At 40.8% G+C, this 21,224-nt stretch overlaps 1 protein-coding gene and 1 pseudogene across 2 annotated transcripts in view; one reads left to right on the top strand and one right to left on the bottom strand.

Annotated features, from left to right (window-relative positions):
* The window catches only part of LYRM4 (LYR motif containing 4), a 173,281-nt gene that overhangs the window by 36,472 nt on the left and 115,585 nt on the right, over positions 1 to 21,224 (top strand). For both annotated transcript variants that reach the window (XM_047102494.1, XM_047102495.1), the window contains exon 2: positions 8,916 to 9,036. In XM_047102494.1, the coding sequence (XP_046958450.1) occupies positions 8,916 to 9,036 (121 nt within the window). The remainder of the gene's footprint in view (positions 1 to 8,915; positions 9,037 to 21,224) is intronic.
* Positions 15,927 to 17,125, bottom strand: LOC124528723 (E3 SUMO-protein ligase PIAS2-like; annotated as a pseudogene).

Genomic DNA, 21,224 nt, shown 5'->3' with positions numbered 1-21,224 from the left:
TGGAATAGGACACAACTGTTTATGACTTGAGTCAACTCCATTTATATTGATATGAAATGCTCCCTGATACATTTTAACTAAAGTTTTTAAGTTACACAGTATGTTGAGTACAGAGGTTTTAACATGAATCTACTATCTCTCGGAGGCTAGTAAGAAACAGCTGTGAATTGCATCCAGAGAGAACTGGGAGGGAAACTGATCTTTTTTCTGATGTTTTTTAAAAGCTATGACTTTTGCACCTTTGACTTCAAGGTTGTTGTTTTTTTTTTTTTAATGTTTATTTTGAGAGAGATAGAGAGTGAGCAGGGGAGGGGCTGAGAGAGAAAGAGACAGAGACAGAGAATCCCAAGCAGGCACTGCTACTGTCAGCGAGGAGCCCAACATGGGGTTTGAATACATGAACCATGAGTTGTGACCTGAGTTATGACCTGAGCTGTTTTATAAGCTGCATAATTTTGAGGTGTCTGGGTGGCCCATTTGGTTGAGCATCCAGCTCTTGATTTCCGCTCAGGTCATGATCCCAGGGTTGTGGGATCGAGTCCCATGTCAGGCTCCATGCTGAGCATGGAACCTGCTTAAGATTCTCTCTCTCTCTCTCTCTCTCTCTCTCTCTCTCTCTCTCTCCTGCTCTCAAATAAAAATTTTTAAAAAGTTTTAAAAGCTGCATAATTTCATAGTGTATGTACTCCTTTCTCCATTATTGAATGTTTAGGGTTGTTTTTATTTTTAATGCTTACAAATAGTTCTATAATGAACATCGTTCAGTATGCATCTTTGTGCATGTTTCAGGTTATTTCTGCAGAATTGCCAAAAAAATTCCTGGATAAACAATTATGAACATTCTTACACATTATCATGCTATTTTCCCCCAGAGGAAGTGCAGTTCCTACACCTACCAGCAGGATGCAAAGGCCCTTTGTTTTTTATTTATAAAAAATAAAACTGCTGATGTGATAGCAGAAAATCCCACCTTGTTTAAATTTGCATTTCTCTGATTATGACTGAGGTGGAACATTCATGTATCTCTGTCCATTTATCTCTCTAAATTTAGTCACTCTTTGTGCTCTCTTGTGAATTATTGTTTCTGGCCTCTTATTTATTTACTGTGGTCCTAATGTCTTTCCACTCGATTTATATGTGCTATTTATGTGCTAAGGATATTAATCTTTTGTCATATTTGTTTCTAACTGGGTTAGCTCTTTAAGGACGAGTAGGAGTTAGCCAAGAAATCAGGCTGGAGGAGGACACTCCTTGTACAGAGAAATGCCAGGCTAGGGTTGGTGGTCCATGCTGGAAATGGTGCTTGATGGAATGTGAGAGATGAGCAGGGCTATACTGTCCCTGCGTTTGACCCTTATCCTGAAGATCATGAAATGCCATTAGGGGATTTTTAACAGGGAAGTATATAGTAGGTTTTGTTTACAGCTGCCCAAAAACTAAGAAGATTTGGTCTCCAAAGTAGGTTTTCTAATAGTAACTTCACCTCCTCTCTCCACAACCCTTCTTATTGATCACTGTCCTCCTTTTGAGAACAACTAATCTCAATTATTTCACATATTCTTTCTGCTTGTATCAATAGCTCTTTCCTCATAATGTTCTCAGCTCCTTGTCTTTTCATAAGACATGCTTGGCACTTGAACTATTTGTAGGACCACCTGAAGCAGCATTGAGAGATCAGATGATCTTTTTAAGCTTTGTGATGCCAGAGACAATTTTTTTAATGCCTTTTCCAATGAATAACACCTTGGCTTATACCAAGTGCTTATCACAATTTGGGTGGAGTTTATCAACCTCTGGAAGAGGCATGGCCTGGAGTTGAAAATCACAGGCTGTAGTCAACTGGGTTCAGAACCCAAGTCTGCCACTTACTGGACATGTCATCGTGGCCTAAATGTTCTGAATCTCTCTGAGCCATGCTTTGTGAAGATTACATGAGATCATGTGTATCTAGTACTTAGCATAGTGCCTGTGCATGGTACTTGGTGCCATCAATCACAGATAATATTTTGTTCTCCCTTTGGGCCCTCAAAACAACAAATGACTGTGGAAACAGCCTTTTTCTTTGTGGTTTTGAAAACAGAAATCTGAGGATATACTTACCTATGTTCCATTCTCCTACTATAAAACTACTATAAAAACTATAAAGTTTTTTCTTTATCCTTCTTTTGTTTTTGAGAGAGAGAGACCATGTGCATGCACCAGCAAGCTAGCAGAGGGGCAGAGAGAGAGAGGGAGAGAGAGAGAGAGAGAGAGCGAGAGAGAGCCCAAGTAGGCTCCACACCCACTGCAGACCCCAACACAGGGCTCAATCCCATGACCATGAGATCATGACCTGAGCTGAAATCAAGAGTCTGACATTCAACCAACTGAGCCCTGCCACGCCCCTCTTTATCCTTTCTTAAACTATTTTTTCTCTGACCTTGGAGTTCACGGTTTTATAAGTAAACATCTTAGCATTGTACTCTAGTTGTTAAATCTCAATGAGTCTCCTCAATTTTTCATAATCACTCCTTGCACATTTTCTTCTATTATAACTTTAATTATCTACCCAGTTCAGTTTGTTCACGCTTATTATTCATAGGTTAATACCTTTGCCCTGTTCCAAAGCTTAATTTTTTCATACGTATTTCTCATTTTTCATAATTTTTCTACTTTAGATTTGATTTTCCAGTTTGTCCTCCACCCTGGTTTCTATAATACAGCGTTAATTTCTACTTCACCCATGTATATAATCATCCTCTAATATTGCAGTCTTTTGTTGGTGGTATCTTTTTGCTTTTGTTTCTCTTAAAATTGGGCACATGTGATATAACTCCTATACTATTTATCTTTTCAATTTTCTTTAAAGTCAACCTAGTGAGAAATAATTTACCTACAATAAAATGCATCTATTTTAAGTGTACAATTTCAATGTTTTGACAAATGGATGGTCTTATGAAAACAGCACCCCAATCAAGATAAGAACTATTCCATTGCCCCCCAAAACTCTCCTTAGCCCTCTGTGTTCACTTTCCAAGAATTCCAGTTCGTCTTTCATCTCATTCTAATAGATTTCCTATATAGTCTCTGACTCCAAAACCATGTTGATCTCCCCTGTAGCCCCAGCACCTCATAGAGCACTTACATAATAGGCGTTCAGTACATAATTTCTTCAGTGAACTCTCAGTGCAGATTTTGTAACCACTGCCTCTCATCTTTATGCTGCAAACCCTCTCATTCTGTTTCCTTTTCAGTTTCCTATTCTTTGTTATGTTTTCCTTATTGATTATTGGTCTTTTTCCCAAAGACCTTTAGAAGGGCAGAGAGAGAGAGAGAGACACACAGAGAGAGAGAGAGAGAGAGAGAGAGAGAGAGAATCCCAAGCAGGCTATGCCCTGTCAGCAAAGAACCTGAGATGAGGCTCGAACTCATGAACTGTGTGATCATGACCTGAGCCAAAATCAAAAGCCAGATGCTTTACCAACTGAGCCACCTAGCACCCCACAAGATCTTTGTAATGTTGCCTATGATGTTTTGAGAAGTTTATTTATTCTCTAAATATTTATTGAGTACAATTTCTGAGCCAAGCACTTTAGATCCAGTGGTAAACAAAAAAAGACAAACACCCTATTATGTGGGTCTTATATTCTAGTAGGAACTTGGACTCCTAAGAAGGAAGCTTTTTGATCTGTCCCTCACCCTGTTATCCACCCTGAGTACTTATGACCTTCAAATGACCCTTGAGCTTTCTCTTTGTTGGTGGTAGTATCCATTTTATTGATCAACACATGTGCTATAGTTATCCCAAGTCTACTGCATTAGTGTGAGAGATAAGAGCCTGAACTATGATGAGGTCTGAGGGTTTGGAGAAGTGGAAGGTGATTCAGAAGAGATGTAAAAGGTGTGTTTGCTTGAATATAAGGAATTAAGGAAAAGGAAGGAATTTAGGATGAATCTCCAAATATCTGGCTGAGGTAGTTAGCTATATAAAGATGCACCTACCTACAAAGGAAATACTGGCCACTGGGGTCAGGAAAGAAAGAGGGAGGTGACTTCAGTATTGAAAGTGCTCAGTGGAAAAAGCTGTAGTGGGTATAGTGGGTATCTTTTGATGGCAAATCCAAAGGCAATTGGTTTATATGGATTTGGGACTCAGAAAGGAGGCATGGGTGAGCAAAAGACCTGGTAGCCAATGGTATGAATGTGATCATGAGACCTTAGGCAACACATTCAATTATTGGAGGAGATTTTATCATAATAAAAGAGGTCCAGGGCCACCTGTGTGGCTCATTTGATTAAGCATATCTTGATTTTGGCTCAGGTCATTATCTCAGGGTCATGAGATTGAGACCCACATTGGGCTCCGCGCTGGGCATGGAGCCTGCTTGGGATTCTGTCTCTCTCCCTTTTCTCCCTCCTCTCCCTCTGCCCCTCTCCCCCCACCCTCACTGCCCCTGTCTCTCTCAAATAAACATTTAAAAATAAATAAATAGCATTTTAAAAAAGAAAAAGAAAAGTCCAATACGTGCCCTAGAGAATGTAACATAGAAGAGGCAGCCGAATAAGATGAGCTCACAAAGGAGCCTCAGAAGAAATAACTAGTAGATCTAGAGAGCAAGACAAGAAACCAACCAGCTGTGGAACTTTCCATCAGTAAAGCAAATGTAGATAACTCAGTAAAAGATTGCAAACACTGTCATCTATCTCATTATAAAAATCATCGACTTTAAATGATTTTATTTTTGTTAAAAATTATGATCATTTTGTAAGTCACCTAAAACTGGAGGCCTATGTGTACACTGAGTGCCATTTAGATATTAAGTCTCGATGAATCTTGAGACTTGATATCAAGAAGGCAGCAGATAACAGTGTCATGGAGGCATACAACATGCCTCTGTTAGGTAGCTTAACACTAGGTACCTTAACGTAGGTACCTAATGTTAACATTAGGTAACTTGGCCTCAAAACTGTGTCAGGGGTGAACCAATGACCCGTAAGCAGCAGTAGGATCCAAGAACACACTGGCACTTTCCTCTCAGTCCCATGGAATCTGGAGGCATGGCAAAATTTAAGCAGCTTTCTCCTAATGGCTGTAAAGGAAGATCTTCAGGGGCAAGGCACATTTGAGTTAAGGCCAGTTGATGGAGGACATGTCCCTCCAAGCAGTTGAAGGAGTTTGCCCCAGAGAGGCTACAAGAAGGGTCAAGTTGTTTTGTTACTGGGATACTTGACTTGGGGTTGGGGAAAGAAGGAAAAAGCAGCTGATGTTTTTACAGGATGGATAAGCAGAGAAACCAGCATGGGGGGCTTGGCGGGGGTGGGTTATGAAGGATGGTGCAAATGAGGGATATTCTATCAGCTTATTTCCCAATCACACATTTTGGATGCTACAACCAGTGTGAGCCTCCAGGTGCCATGATTATTATGGCCTGCATTTAGCTGACACTAGTTCTGGAAGGGGAGAAAGTAAACCAAAACCTTGGGAACTACATACAGAACTTTCATTACTGCCGGCTGTTTATTTTGTGACTGGGAAATTACAATGCATGGAAGACCCTCACAAAGGAGTTTGATCCTTGCGATGGAGAGCTTGAAGGGCTGCTGGGAAACCAAAGAGCAAAGGCTGGGGTAGAAAAGGAAAGCCAAATGGAAATCTCCTTCACAAAGAAGCCCTAAGGAACTCTGCCAAGCTTCAGGAGGGTAGAGGTAGAGTGGTGACTATATGAGCAGCAAAGCCTTACTGTTTCCACGGATGTGGTCTGCCTTCTCGTGGTTGATAGCTCTTGCTGTTCTGTTGCCTTTTATGTGTTAATTTTTCATGCCTTATTTCAAACAGCATCTGACTCCCATTAGGATGATCCTAAGGCAAGGCATTGTGTAGCAGCTGGCTGCCATTTTCACAGCAGCGTCTGCACATCTTTCTTTGAAATGTTCTTGCTCAGTGATGTGATTGAGAGGCCAATAGCCAGAATGTGTTCAAGGATAAATGGTTTACCTTAATAGTGGTAGAAAAAAATGCAAAGGATAAAAACCAGGCAGGGACAGAAATGAAATAATTGATGGTTGGTTAGCCCTCTCCTATGAAATTTGAAGATTCAGGCAGATTTGTGATTACCTTCAAAAAGTTGTGATCATTGGAAATAATTCATAAAACTGAAAAATTGCTCATGAAGTAATAGTCATGTTACTTGCATGGTTCCAAGCCTGTGCAATGTCTTCTGTTAGGGCAGAGAAGACAGTGGAGGAAGAGGAAGAACAGGAAAGAAGAAGGAACCATGTATATGGTAAAGGTGCATTCAGATTTTGAACAACTTTTGATTGCTTTAGACACATTTAATTCAAACTCTAGAACTTTATTCCATTAAGTGTGGACTCTGGGGATTTGGGGAGACAACAAGAATGCACAGCAGAATATGTAGAAGACCAGATCATGAGCCCAATTGATACAATTGTAGAGTGCCATAAGTTATTTTCTGATTTCTTTAAACTTAAGAAGAACTTCAGACTTTCCATTCCAGGCCATACTCCTTTTTTGCTAGCTATTCTGGGCTAGTCACTAGCTTTTAGAAAAATGAATTTAGTAATGACTACTCTTGCCCATTGCATTTTTTCCAAAAAGCCCATGAAGCATCCTGAGTGAAGAATTAAAACAATGGATGACTCCCTGGGGTAAATTCCTGTTCTAAAACCAGTTCTGCATATAGAACAGAATATTAGAATTAAATTGTGGTGTCCACTCGGGTCCCATCACCACAACAAGGAAACTGTTTTGAAGAGTGTATGGGTGCGAGGATGATCAGTGATGTTGTGTTGTGTTAATAACCATCATGCTGTGCAAGACAGTGCGCGAGAAATTGCTTTTAGCTTACCTCCGTACTATCTAAAATTTTGTTAGATTAGCAGCTACACAGGAGGAGAATATCTAACATAGTCTATTAGTAAAAATACTTTCCTGTGCCTTTGCAAGTGAAGGAGCCCTTCATTACGTAGTGTCTGCTAGTTCAGGGATTCCATTTCCATTGTTGCCCCAAGATGGATCCTGAGCACCCAGGAGGGTCTCTGCAAATATTCCAGCTGGTCTGCAAAGGGCTCAGATGAAAGTCTCCCCAGTGGCTTACCTCCTAAAAATGTAAGTTCCTAAACTGTCTGCTTTTTGCCTTTACAATTCTTTTTTTTTTTTTTAAGTTTATTTATTTTGAGGGGAGGAAGGGCAGAGACAGAGGGAGAGAGAGAATACCTAGCAGGCTCTGCACTATCAGCTCAAAGCCCAACGCAGGGCTTGATATCACAATCCTAGGATCATGACCTGAGCCAAAATCAAGAGTCAGATGCTCAATCAACTGAGCCATCCAGGTGCCCCTTGCCTTTACGATTCTTAACGTTACAAGATTTCATTTTACTTTTGTTTTTAAAACCCGATATTTGCATTCTTAATTTAAAATGTCTTTTTATTTTAGAAAAGTTGATCTAAAACCAAATTAGTCTTCTCTAAAACAAGTTTTCCCAGTAAATTACATCCATCTCCCAAAGCACTAAGAAATATTTCCCTTCTCTCATTTCTTTGCCTCTATGTGCAGATGTTACTAATAGTTTCACATGGATTCTTCAGCTGGTGTTTAAAGTTAAAAGCAAAGCCATCTGATACCATTAAAAGGCTAGAGAAAATGGTATCTGATGTGCCTGACTTGGACTCTTTCTCCTTAGTCTCTTGTCTTCAGGCTGTTGTAGATGAGACAGACATGGGTTAAGGCCGTTACTATCTGCGTGTGGGGTACATCAGATTAAGGACTCTTGATTATCCAGACCATTCTGCCTTCTGTACACACACCTTGGTATGACTCTGAGGATGCAGGATGAAAGTGAGCTTGTGACGTGAGGAGAGCAGAAGACTAATGCATTAAGGGTATTAAGAAGAATTTTCGGGGTGCCTGGGTGGCTCAGTCAGTTAACCATCCAACTCTTCATTTCAGCTCAGGTCATGATCCCAAGGTCGTAGGATCGATCCCCCACATCAGTCTCCATCATGACACTGGGGAGCCCACTTGGGATTTTCTCTCTCTCTCTCCCTCTCTCTCTGTCCCTCCCCCTGCGCTAAATAAATAAATAAATAAATAAACTTTTAAAAAAAAAGAAGAGCTTTCAGTTTTTGGGTCTTCCTATGTACCCATCTCTGTGCCAAATTCCAGACATAAATTATTTAAGCTGAATCCTCCCAGCAGCCCTGAGAAATAGGTGGTACTATGCCCATTTGACAGATGAGGAAACACAGGCTTATGTTAAGCTTGTGTGATTTGAAAGCCGTGCTTTTGAACTGCCGTCCTGTGCTGCATGTAATTTATATTGAAGGGGAGAGGGTGTTTGTGTGTGCATGTATATGCATATCTATGCACTTTAAAGATGGAGGAAAGCATTTTGGTGTCCTCTCCACCCTCAACTGTGGTAGGGTCCCAATGTGGGTCCTTATATGTTATGTTCCATGAAAGGAACAAACAGCTAAAACAGGGGACAAGATTAGAAAGCTGACCCAACCAAGTTAAGCATAGGTCATAACTGTCTCGGTGCATGAATGTGTAGTGCATCATTTCACCTCTTTTAATTCTTGCTTTGTCTCTGTGCATTAAAGTTTCAATTATCCACGTTAACGGAGAGAATGCAGACATGAATAACTAAAGACCCAGTAATCTAAGGAGCAGTTCCGTAGCAGTTTGCCATTTATATGTGATTTGTTTGCGCTAGATTTATTTCCCTAATCTGTTTGCTTAGTCATCCCAGAATAGTAATAGATGGGTCTGTCCCAAGAGCAAAGATATAAGTGGATTATCCACAGGGGAATACAGACAGTTAATTCATCAGGAAGAGCTTTTGATTTTATTTGAAAGCATAGCTTCAGACCGCTGACACCTTTTCTTTTTTTTTTTTCCCCTGAATTCATTTAGAACTTATGCTGTCAGGAGGATAAGAGATGCCTTCAGAGAAAATAAGAATGTAAAGGATCCTGTAGAAATTCAAACCTTAGTGAATAAAGCCAAAAGAGACCTTGAGATAATTCGTCGACAGGTAAGATGGTTCAATGATGTCCTGTCTTTCATTAAGCGCTGTTAAGCTTTGACATCTCCTTCTTAATTGGACATCACTGCTTTCGGTGTTTATGATTTATACCACAGGGCCATGAAACTCTGTTCTTTTTACTCATATAGACACAGAAAGATGACCTATCACATTACTGAACTCAAGAAGAACCTAAAGGAAAATATCAGCTTTCCAGAATTTCCAGGGGACGCATCCTTCTGGGAAGCTGCGTTCTCATAGTTCACTCAAGGTTGATCTTTAAACATGGGAAACGTTTTAAAAATTTTGTCTCTTTGTAAGATATATTTACACATTTATGCGTTGACATATGTCAAAGAACATAAATATATTCTGCTTTTCCTTGTATTTTAAAATCGTAATTCAAGGTGATGTTGCCCTTTTCTTGAAGACACCATCCTGGTGAGTCGTTGCCACATGGAAGGTGTATCTGCAGGTGCAAATGGTGTAAAGCACAGCTGCTTAGCTAGTGAGCCCATAACAGACCCTGGAAGGTGTTTTTGTCTTCATCGTGTAGAGGTGCCAGGGATCACACTGATTTGTGCTTGCTTTTCTCCTTCTCATGAGGTGGAGTTGGGCATCTGTAGCAGCATGGTCTCCTGGGTAGTGTCATTTGTCCCTCTTTCTGCAAAATTAATTAAAGAGCCAAAGGCCAAGCAGCCTGCTATCAGTTGGTTTTCTCACTCTCTAAAAAAATCATCCTTTTCACTATTTTTCTTTGATTTAACAATAATCACACCATAAGCTCCATTTCTGCTTCTGTTCATCTGTCTTACTTGCAGTAAATTTGTTTATAAAGTATGGAAGGGAAACCCCGTATCATTTCCCTAGGTTCTGCGTAGTGTTATGGAAAGGGCTTGTTTTATTTTGTTTTGTTTATTTAAATCCAAGTTAGTTAACATGTAGTGTAATAATGATTTCAGAAGTAGAATTTAGTGATTCATCACTAACATGTAACACCCAGTGCTCATCCCAACAAGTGCCCTCCTTCATGCCCATTGCCCATTTAGCCCATCCCCCACTCAGCACCCCACCAGCAACCCTCTGTTTTCTGTATTTAAGAATCTCTGGTGGTTTGTCTCCCCCTCTCTTTTTATCTTACTTTTCCTTCCCCTCCCCCATGTTCATCTGTTTTGTTTCTTAAATTCCACATATGAGTGAAATGATATTTGTCTTTCTCTGACTAATTTTGCGTAGCATAATACCCTCCGGTTCCATCCACATTGTTGGAAATGGCAAGATTTCATTCTGTTTCATTGCCGAGTAATATTCCAGTGTGTGTGTGTGTGTGTGTGTGTGTGTGTGTGTGTGTGTGTGTACGTGTACCACATTTTCTTTATCCATTCATTAGTCGATGGAGATTTGGGCTCTTTCCATAATGGTGGCTGTTGTCAATAGTGTTGCTATAAACACTGGGGTGCATGTGCCCCTTCAAATCAGTATTTTTGTATCCTTTGGATAAATACCTAGTAGTGCAATTGCTGGGTTATAGGGTAGTCCTGTTTTTAATTTTTTGAGGAACCTCTATTCTGTTGGAAAGGACTTGTTTAGCATCATCAGGAGATACCAGCTTGGCTGACAGCATGTCATATCACAATATATGACATACATATACACATCCCTAACCCTTCTTCATGCTTGACTCTAAACACAATTCAAAAAAGAAAAAAAAGAAGAAGCTATAGTATGCACTGTAGTTTTCTTTTTATGTCACATTTGAAAGTCTTGCAATCTGATGAAACAGTCCCTTCTAGAATAACCTTTCAGATTCTGATAACCCTTCTTGAGTTCTACAGTTATCTAGCAACAGAATAACTTGGGCACATCTGGACAAGCCTGGGAAATGATCTTTAAGGAAGGGCATGAAAAGATAATAGGAGTCAGAAAAAGAAACTGATCTGCACATTTGCATGCACTCTGATAGTGGCAGGTAAAAGAGTTGTCATTTTGAAAACTCTAGGACAATGGCATTTCCTAGACATCAGTGGCTGAATTTTACGGGATCCTTTAGCACTGGAACTTGGAAAAGCAAGCAGCCTGAGTCCTTATTTCACATAAACTCAGAGAGATTCAATTCTTTGGCACTTTCTTATGTGGAAGTTGGCAAGCGTCTCCCAAACAGGCTGGCTTCATCTTTCTGTGTAAAGTTGCACAGAGTAGAAACTGCTTAGAAAAGGTGCCTGTAAGTACTCTGTGCCACTATTTCTTCTGTTATGTAATTGTCTGTGTCTTCTCCTGTTTTGAAATGCTAAAACCACCTTTCAAGAACAGAAAGACTAGACTAGCCCTCATCACACATCCCCAGTAAATCCATGCTCAAAACAGACTCCAACTCTGCAGTCATGGGACATGTGCTGGGGCCAGGGCGCCCTCCCTAGGACAGCCTGGCAAGTGCACCTTCCTTGACCTTGGGGGACTTGTGCTGCCTAAAATTATGTTATCCCTAAAGACTCTGCTCATGCTCAGAATGGTTCTGACAAATGAAAGCATTCCTATTCCATTAGAGAACTCATTAGCCATTTATAAGTCAATAACGTTTCTGTTCACTTCCCTGTCTTGTCAAGAGTATTCCTGAATCCAGGAATTTACCATGGTTAGCTTATGAGATGTTAATGTTACTGACTCCTCTAGCTACCTTGCTGAAAGCTAATATGAGTTGACCTTGGCCTAAAGGCCCAAAATAAAGCAGTGTCCGTATTTTCTTCACACCAGCTGCTATAATAGCCATCTAGCTTGCCTCCCTGATTTCCCTCCTGAATGATCTATTCTCCACACACTGCCAGAGTGATCTTTTTTTAAAAGGAAAATTAGAGCAGGTTATACCCCTGCTCAAAACCCTCCAGAGGCTTCATAGCACCATGGCAATAAAATCTGAAGTGCTTAAGAAGTCCTCAAAGGCCCTCCATTGCCTACGTCTCCCTCACACTATTTCAGATACCATCTTGATGTCCCCAAAACACCCCCGGCTTGTTCCCGTTGCAGAGGCTTTGTACCTTCTGCCTGGAATACTCTCTCCCCAGACCTTCCCACTGCTCGATTCCCCTTTTCACTCAGATTTTTACTCCAATTTCACCTTCTCACAGAAGCCTGTCCTGACCACACTGTCTAAAATAACCTTCCTTCTGTCATTCTGTCCCTTATCCTGCTTTCATTTTCCTTATGGCATCTATCAGTCCTGAAAATAACATTCCTTATTGCCTTGTCTGTTTTCTCCTCTTCTGTGAGGGTAGGGATCTCCCCTGTCATGGTCACCAATGCCTAATTGCAAGAACACAGGCTCTGGGTCCAGCCTGCCTGTGTTCAAGTCCTGACTCAGGCTACTAACTATGTGATCTTGAACCACATATTTAACCTCTTGGTGCCTAATGTAAAATTCAGATGAGAACAGGCTCAACTTCATGGGTATGGTGAGCATCAAATAATATATGTGAAGCCCTTGGGAACATACTGGCACATAGTATATACTTGATATTGTACTATTGTTATCGGGAGTATCTAGAAAAACTCTTAATAATCCTCTGTGGAGGGTGCCTGGGTGGCTCAGTCAGTTAAGCATCCAACTCTTGATTTCAACTCAGGTCATGGTTTCACGGTTCATGGGCTCAAGCCCGGCACTGTCAGTGCAGAGCCTGCTTGGGATCCTCTCTCTGTCTGTCTGTCTGTCTGTCTCTCTCTCTCTCTCTCTCTCTCTCCTTCCCCTGTTCGTATACTCTCTCAAAATAAATAAACTTTAAAAAAATAAAATAAAAAAATAATCCTATGTGGACTAAAGGAATATGTGAAGAGTTTGGCCCCTGGGATCACACATCTCAGGCAAGGGGTCTATGCCACCAAAATCATGGTGTCTTGCTGGCTACCCAGAACCTTTCTTCAAAGAGAATGAACCATAAAGGGAAGGTGGAAACCTAATAAGGCCCTTAACCTCTAATCTAATGAGACATAACTGATACGAGCGGTAATATGCTTCTATCAGGTCCCTCTTCCATTTGCATCCTTGGACCCAAAGACCATCCACCAGGATGCATATCCATCTAAGCATCATTTTTCCATGGATAAGAAAGCCCCTGGCCACCTTCCCAGCTGCTACATACACACATCCTTAAAGGCAGTGCTCAAAGCGGAACCCTCCATCCAACTTCTCTCCTCTCTCGACACTGTTTACCTCTTCCTGCTTTCCAGTCAGTCTTTACAGTGGATCTTGCTTTCTGCCAATGCTTCTTCATTCCCTCCAGTCAGCTGTGATGCTAACAATACAGCTGTACACATGATACGATTGTGAAGTTTTAAAGAAGTCTCTGAGCAAAGATTTTCTTCTGGCTTTTTTGGATAGAGAACCAAGGTGCAGGCTGGATGCCTTAGAGCTTAGAGCAGACTCAGAAGTTGAAGGACATGAACTCCTAAGTCAGTAGAAACTGAAGGATAAAGATTAAGTCATTCCCCGGTTTTGTTCCCCAGGTATTTAAGGACATCAGCCCAGCTTAGCATCTCCTCAGAGGTCTTTCTTCTTTCGTATCCTTAACGCTCAGAGATCCCGTCTCATTGTGGCAACCCTGGAGGGTGCTAGTTGGCATCAGTATTTCTCATTAGTCCTGCACACCACTCCTGAGGATTACTCTCATTTCAAGAAGTGGGATGGCAGATTGTTTTTCCTCCATTATGACCAAGTCAGACTCCTTTTGCTCCCTCTCCATAATTATGGCCCACTGAATAGAAACCTGACGTACACTTGTTCTTTCTTTGACATTCTTGGACCAACTGTCCCCTGAAAATTATAATCTAGTCTATCAGTCCCCAGTCTTTCCAGAGACAAGTATCATCTCATATCCCATAACTAGTAGAGGCATCCTTTTACCTTTCTTAAATTCCCATTATTTCCATATAAAATGGTCCTGTAAAGACAGATTGATCCTGGCAGCTTGTATGAGTATTTCCTCTCTGCTGAAAGCAGGTTCTGGACTAGCCCCCACTAACCCTACCTTCCCTGTCTGCTTCCCAAGCAGGATCAAAAAGTTGGAGAGGCCTTCTGTGTATGTGCCAGATGGTGCCAAAAAGGATGCCCAAAAGATGGACTATATATGTGTAGGGTTGGGCAAAAAGGTCTCACACAATCTGGACAGCAAAGAAGTACTCAAGGACTTTCTACCTCAGAGGTTACAAAAGGCCCCTTAGATGTTGCATATCAGAAATAAGAACAAGAAGGTCATCTTGGTTCTTTTTTTCCATTTTGCTGTTCTGACGGTATTCCTTTTGATAAGGCACTGATTAGAATTAGCCCTCAGTTAATCATTCCCACTCATTATAGTTTGTCATGCCCCTTTGGATTTTGAACAACCAGAGCCTTATTTTCTATCACTGCTTCCATGCTCTACACCTTTGCTACTTGAGGTCACCCCTCTCCAGACCCGCAACATTGCTACCACCAAGGGGCCCTCTTCCCCTGTGTAGTTCATAGAGATTGGTGGTCGTCATAGTGAAAGTATTTTCCAAACATTCTGAAATAGAGTTATCGCCTTTGTTATATACCCAGCTAAATAGCCACATGTCTGTGAGAGGAGACATGGAAGAAACAGCCGAGGGTGGGAAACTATAACTACAGCAAGGAGGCCAGACCAATGTTTGTATACGTTGACAAAATTTCCTTGGATATGCAAATTAAGGTTGTGACTTTAGGAATTCTTAGCTACAGCCTAAATGTATAGCAACTTTTTCTTGAAACCTGGTGAAGACTAATATATCTGTGCACAGTTTGGGTTTGTTTCCAGCTACGCGACATTCTCACTGTTTATCAGAGTGCATCCCATGATGCATACCATGAAGACCAGGCTCTAGGTTCTCGGGTAGCAACACACCTACATAACAGAAGGGGTGTGTATATGTGTGTGTGTGTGTTTGTACGCATGCGTTTGTGATTGACTCTTTTCTTAACCCAGTTAACCAAGTAAAACCACAATCTCTAGGAAAGGAACAACTATTCCCTATTGAGAGGTTCCCAACCACCACCTTAACTAGGCTAGCAGATTTAGCACTAAATTTACATCCAAATGTTTGCTTCCCCTACCAGGGATGGTTGTACATGCGCTGATAAGGAATGCATCCCACAAAAGGAGGTTCAAGTGTAACTTCAGCATTTCAATGAAGTATTTGTTGCTGTGGTAGGTAATTTTACATGCTGGGTGACAACAAGGTTCTGGAGTCATACCAGCCTTGCCAGCAGCTTTTCAGTGACAACAATTTTTTTTTCTAATACTTTCCTGAAGGAAGGATTTTTTTTTTTTTTTTTTTTTTTCATTTTAGGGAGAGCTTGAGCAGGAGAGAGGGGCGGAGGGAGAGAAAGAGAGAGATAGAAAGAATCCATGCTGAGTGTGCAGCTCTCCCTCTCCCGGTGCAGGGCTCAATCCCATGACCCCAAGATCATGACCTGAGCTAAAATCGAGTTCTATGTTCATCCAACTGAGCCACCCAAATGCCCCAGTGATAACAATTTTATACCACATTAGTCATTCTTAAGCCAGTGATGGCTTTGCAGGAGGGGCTTGGTTTGCTTTGGTTTGGTTTTTGACAAACAACTTTTTTACATATATTTTTCCTTCACATCCAGTTAAACAAAGTTGCTTTCAGTTTGGAAACATTGATTATGTCTTTTTTTCTCATAAGAAAAAAGTCTTTACCTGAATATTTATATAACTTCATTGCTGTTTTTACAACAAAAAAGTTTTAAACTGATTCATAGAATCCATCCAGTAACTTATGAAATTGAAATCCATTTCTCAAGAAGATGCAGTTATGGCTGAATGTATTTGATGCTTAGAGTACAGCATGAATAAGAAAAAATCCTTCATTCATCTGTGTTCATCTCTCCAAAAGCAAAAGAATCCATTTGACGTTTCGGTAAATATCAAAGTTAATTGTTTTCAAAAAAAAAAAAAAAGCTTCCCACATTCCCACAGAACCTTCCACCCAAGAAAGAGCAGTTTCAATGAATGGCTCCTGGAATCGGCTGAGTCTTCCTTTAGTCCAGTGAGGAGATGGTGTCAGGAATGTTCCTTCCACTGCTGGTGATGACCCCTGTGTCAGTCAGCTGCTGGTTGAACTAACATGAATATTGCTTTCATGAGGGCTGGTGGTGGTGACAGATGTGCTCTTGCTGTTAAAGGTGAGGTGAGACTCTCCAAAAAGATAAGAGGACAATACTAGGGATCAAGTGGAATATGAGGAGAAAAATCCAGACCTGGCAGATCTGATGACATGCTTTATATTGGCACATGGTGGAATAGCACTGAGCAGTCTGTTAGTGAAGGCGAAATAACAGCAGCGTCAACCAATGTCACACTAGGCACCCGTACAAAAGATGGCTGGGACATGAGAACCCCTTTGCTGGGGCTGCTTTGTGCTTCTGACATCAGGATGCCTTTTGTGTTGGCAAGAGGGGCTTCCTCTTCCTGGGGAAGGCTTTCTAGTGTTAGGTCAGTAACATCCCCCTTCTTCCTGCTTACCTCACTGACTACAGTCACTGAACAAGGCTTATGAAGACACTTGGAATTTTTATTTTTATACATGCTTGCTGGATACTTTCGTCACTTCTTTTCTTCTGTCTCATTGGACACCAAGAACCATCTTCTTGGAATCCGATCTCATCCACATCAGAACAGTCATTGAGAATTCCCATAAAAAGCCCATCTAAAATTAGACTTTCATGGGCAGCTTTTTTGTCACACACAGGACAAATCCAAGCGGGCTTCTCATTCATTTGCAGATAAAGGGCACCATCAAAACACTATAGATGTGTACCAGTCACTGCATGGCATGGGATTGTCGGCCTCATTTTCCTTAAAGGGCACCTCAAGGATACCTGAAGGAATTTCACTATCAGGAGCTGCAGTTAAGTTTTTCTTTAATTAGTTTTCTGAAATGATCAGGGTTTCTAGTATCTTTCATCTTTAGTCTCTGTAATGACATGGTCGATGTGAGCTGTAATACAAGATATACAGACATGGAGTAGTTCTTTCCAATATCTTTTTTTTTAATACTTATTTATCTTGAGGGAGGGTCAGAGAGAGAGGGAGACACAGAATCCAAAGCAGGTTCCAGGCCCCAAGCTGTCGGCACAGAGCCTGACATGGGGCTCAGAACTCACAAACCATGAGATCATGACCTGAGCTGAAGTCAGACACTTGCTTAACTGAGCCAGCCAGGTGCCCCAATTCCTTCCAATTTCTGATGCCCAAGAATGAAAATCTGATTTGGCACAGCTGAAGACAACCCAACTAAAGATGTATTTGTGTTCAATCCTATTTTTAGGTGGTCATGCATAGCCAGGCAAAGGAAATGGCTTCCCATTCACTTTTGTACATAGACCATTGAGGTGATTTTGTTCTTGAAAGCAACTTCTCTCTACCAGGCAGAATCCCAGCTAAACTTGTACTTTGTAATCTCTCCTATTATCTGGCAAAAAAAAAAAAAAAAAAAAAAATCCCTGAATATGCATTTCTCTCTAACTTGTGTCAGAACAAAAATAAAAACTTCTCTTGAAATCGTTGAATACTGCTTTGAGCTAAACTCATGGGCTTGATGAGAACATCAGGAACATCATAAAAGGGCAGTTTTTTTTTTTAAATGCACATCAGGATGGACAGGAGGAATTGGGGGAGATGGCTGCATCTCAAACATGAGCTTAGTATTTTGAAGCAGCACAGAACCAACAGGAGAGGTATCGTGGGTGTGGTATCATAGAGGTGGAAGGCAACCAGTGGATTCCAGCTATGGCCAAGTCAGGTTCTACAGGATGAGCTGTCATCCATATTGAAACCAATGGCTTGATTACAGATCAACCAGAAAGTGCTTCAAGAGACAGTGGGTATCCACATCTCTATAATTTTTGGATTTTAGTCTGAGCCACAAGACTACAGCCACTCTTCTGTAAATGAAACGAGTATCAGGAGACCATGCTTGTGTCCACTTTGTGCTGTCCAGGAAAGCCTAATAACAAGTGTAGTTCAGATCCCCTAAAACTAGAACCGTATTCAGATTGGCTAAAATGAAAAACAGTGAGAACACCAGAGGCAGGTGAGGATGCAGAGAAACTAGATCACTGCATATGTTGCTGGTAGGAAAGTGAAATGGTACACCTCTCCTGAACTCGAAATCTGCCAACTGTGGGTGCTGCCACCAGAGCACTCCTCCCACCAGCACCCACGATAGCTCCAGCACCGTCCTAAGCTGGACCCTGCTGGCAACAGGGATGCAGCTGACCAGCAGGGGAGCAACGCCCCACCAAACTAGGGCTTTTTATAATAAAATGGTTCAAGTAATGAATGTATGAAACTGCAGTTATAGGGGCGCCTGGGTGGCTTAGTTGGTTGAGCATCCAACTCTTGATTTCAGATCAGGTCATGATCCCAGAATGGGGCTCTGCACTGGGCATGGAGCCTGCTTAAGATTTTCCCTCTCTCTGTCCCTCTCCCTCTGCCCCTTCCTCCCGCTCACATGCCCCCCTCCTCAAAACATAAAGAGTAAATCTCAGTGGTAAGCAGTTAAGAACAGACTCCATACAGCCATTAGAAATAGTAGGAAAGAGGTTGATCTTACTGGTAGCCAGCATTTCTATGTGAGAGGAAGCATTTTCACCGTTTCTTAGCTTGCACCTAATTACTTTGTCAGTCACTAAAAGCAATTTGCCCAGTTTATTGGCGTTTGGGTGGTGATAGATGAGAGTCTCTGAAACCAAATTTTTTTTTACTTTTGTTTACTATTTTATGGTTTAGTCTTCACATGACCGTTCTAGAGAAATGTCCACCAATAATATTTTTAGTGTGCATGTCATGAAATGAGAAGTTCATGAATGATGTCTGTCTTCTTTCACCACCAGTCACTGCAACATCCATTTTAGTGCCCCATGTAGTAGTTAAAACTTAACTTAGAAGTGATATCTCGGGGCATCTGAGTGGCTCAGTCTATTGAGCGTCTAACTCTTGATCTCAGCTCAGTCTTGATCTCAGGGTCATGAGCTCAAGCCCTGCATTGGGCTCTGTGCTAGGCACGAAGCCTACTAAATAAATAAGTAAATAAATAAAGTTCAGGATTGTTAATTTTATGGTGCTTTTTTTCACCATAAATAATAAAAAATATCTCCCCACCCCCCCGACCCCCAACAAAAGAATTATAGCTAGTCATCCATTTTTTTTTCTTAACTGGGAAAAATAAAATTAAATGCTTCAGACATTGGTATTTAAACATAGGAGGCTTAAGTCGTCTGAAGCTTGAACAAGTGAATTTATATCTGTGAGCCTTCAGTTTCTTATCTGTAAAATCAGAAGATTATAGTCCAATTTCTAAGCCTACTTCCATTTCTAAAATTCCATGGTCTAACATTTCACATAAATATCTGTCCCCTTCTTTATTCGCAGAAACTTACTGATATATTTTTTTTAGTAAACTACTCTATGCTTTGCATTCCTTGACCAATCTTTGCTAAGATCTTAACTCACTAGAGTTTAGGCTATAGATAAGCAAAGTTGTAAGCCAGCTATGTATTTATACCATCATAAATTTCAAAAACTTCTCTTGGTCTAACCTCTCTGCCACAAGGAAAGTCAGAAAATTGAATTATTTTATTAATGTCGCTAGCACCTCTGCTCTTAGCATTCCTTTCTGATAGAATATACATCACCAGTACTAGAGCATATCTCTGAACAAAACATTTTCTTTCAAAGAAAATTAAGTAGCAATTCAAGAGCAATAATATGATAACTTGATAGGCAAGAAAAGGATTAAAATGCTTTCCTCAAGCCCCACCTTAATGTTGATACTAGTTTCTTCTTGATTGGACTTTTCCCTGCTCCCTGGATGGCTTCTCAGCTGCATGAAACGCAATCTGTGAGATAAATCAAATGACACTGTATATTTTGTAATTCCGTGCCCACAGTTTCTTTCCCTAGATATTTATCAAGCACCCACTCTATGCCATGTAATTATGAATTGACTTTATGAGCTTTTTGGAAGCAGAGTTGGGAATGGAATTTTGAAGTCCATCAGAACCTTGTAGAAGTTCTTTCTCAGTTTGATTCTTGGGAGACAAACCTTTTCTCTTCAATCCAGATCATACCTATTTGTTCATCTAATAGAACAGAAATATATGGACTCTGATAGGGTACCCCAGCAATACTTTCCTTGTGTCTATATAGGTCAACTAAGATTAGATCAAAAGATCTATCTACATATTTAAAAACTAATAAAACAGTCAGAAGCAAAGGAGATTTAAGTACTCTATCTTGGACTTCAATAAAAATCCTCAGGAAATCAACATGAATTTATATACAATGACTCAGTTGCCCCCTGAGTGAACCCTGTATCTTTTGGATATCTGAATTCTTTCAATGTGAATGAAAGATTCCCCAACCCCCTGTCAGATGAGAAGGGATGATTACTTTTATAGCTTGGCCTACATGTGACATTTTTTTTCAGCCTGTTCAATATATAGTTCCTCTACAGCTATAAAAAAAAAGACTTCTTCATACAAGGATTGAAACCAATTTCTCTGCATTTTCTGGAAATTCCAGTACATCCTTGAGTCTGGGACGATAGTATTCCCACAGTTAGCATTCCTGTGGAAGAAATGCCTCTCTGATGGAGATTGCCCAGCAAATTTGCTTGAGTCTTCCAAGGCTGACATGCATAAAACAAGATTCCGGGTTCTTTCTAGAAGAAGCCTATCCCACCTCTGCATTTTTTCATATACAGCAATTGTTCTTTTTCATATTTGCGTGTGCAGAAGAGCTCCTGAAGAAGGCAGCAGTAACGCTATTTATAGAAAGCTTTGCACGGGTTTCATTATTATCCTTCTCCCGTTGAGCCTACGAGAGCTGTTCACTCTTGAATTCCCTAAAGAACTATTTTTGTTGCTAAAGTATCTAAAGTGGAAGTAGATACCATCAACTCTGAAGCAGAAAGTACATTGATGTTCTAGGCAAGAAGTGGAAGTTGTCGATCTAAGCTCTGAGAGGAGCTTACTATGGGACCTTGGGGTAGCTGTTTATGTGCCTAATTTACCATATATGTAAAAAGATGATTTTATATATGAATATTGATGAAGGTGATGCGGGTGGTGGTGGTGGTGGTGGTGGTGGTGGTGGTGGTGGTGATGAGGTGTGCTTGTTGTCAGT

The sequence above is a fragment of the Lynx rufus genome, unplaced genomic scaffold (genome assembly GCF_022079265.1).
Source record: "Lynx rufus isolate CCGP_SWC_20201006 ecotype Redwood Valley unplaced genomic scaffold, mLynRuf1.p SCAF_6, whole genome shotgun sequence".
NCBI lineage: Eukaryota > Metazoa > Chordata > Mammalia > Carnivora > Felidae > Lynx > Lynx rufus.
Note: the sequence above shows the minus strand (reverse complement) of the source record. Positions and strands in the feature narration are given on the sequence as shown.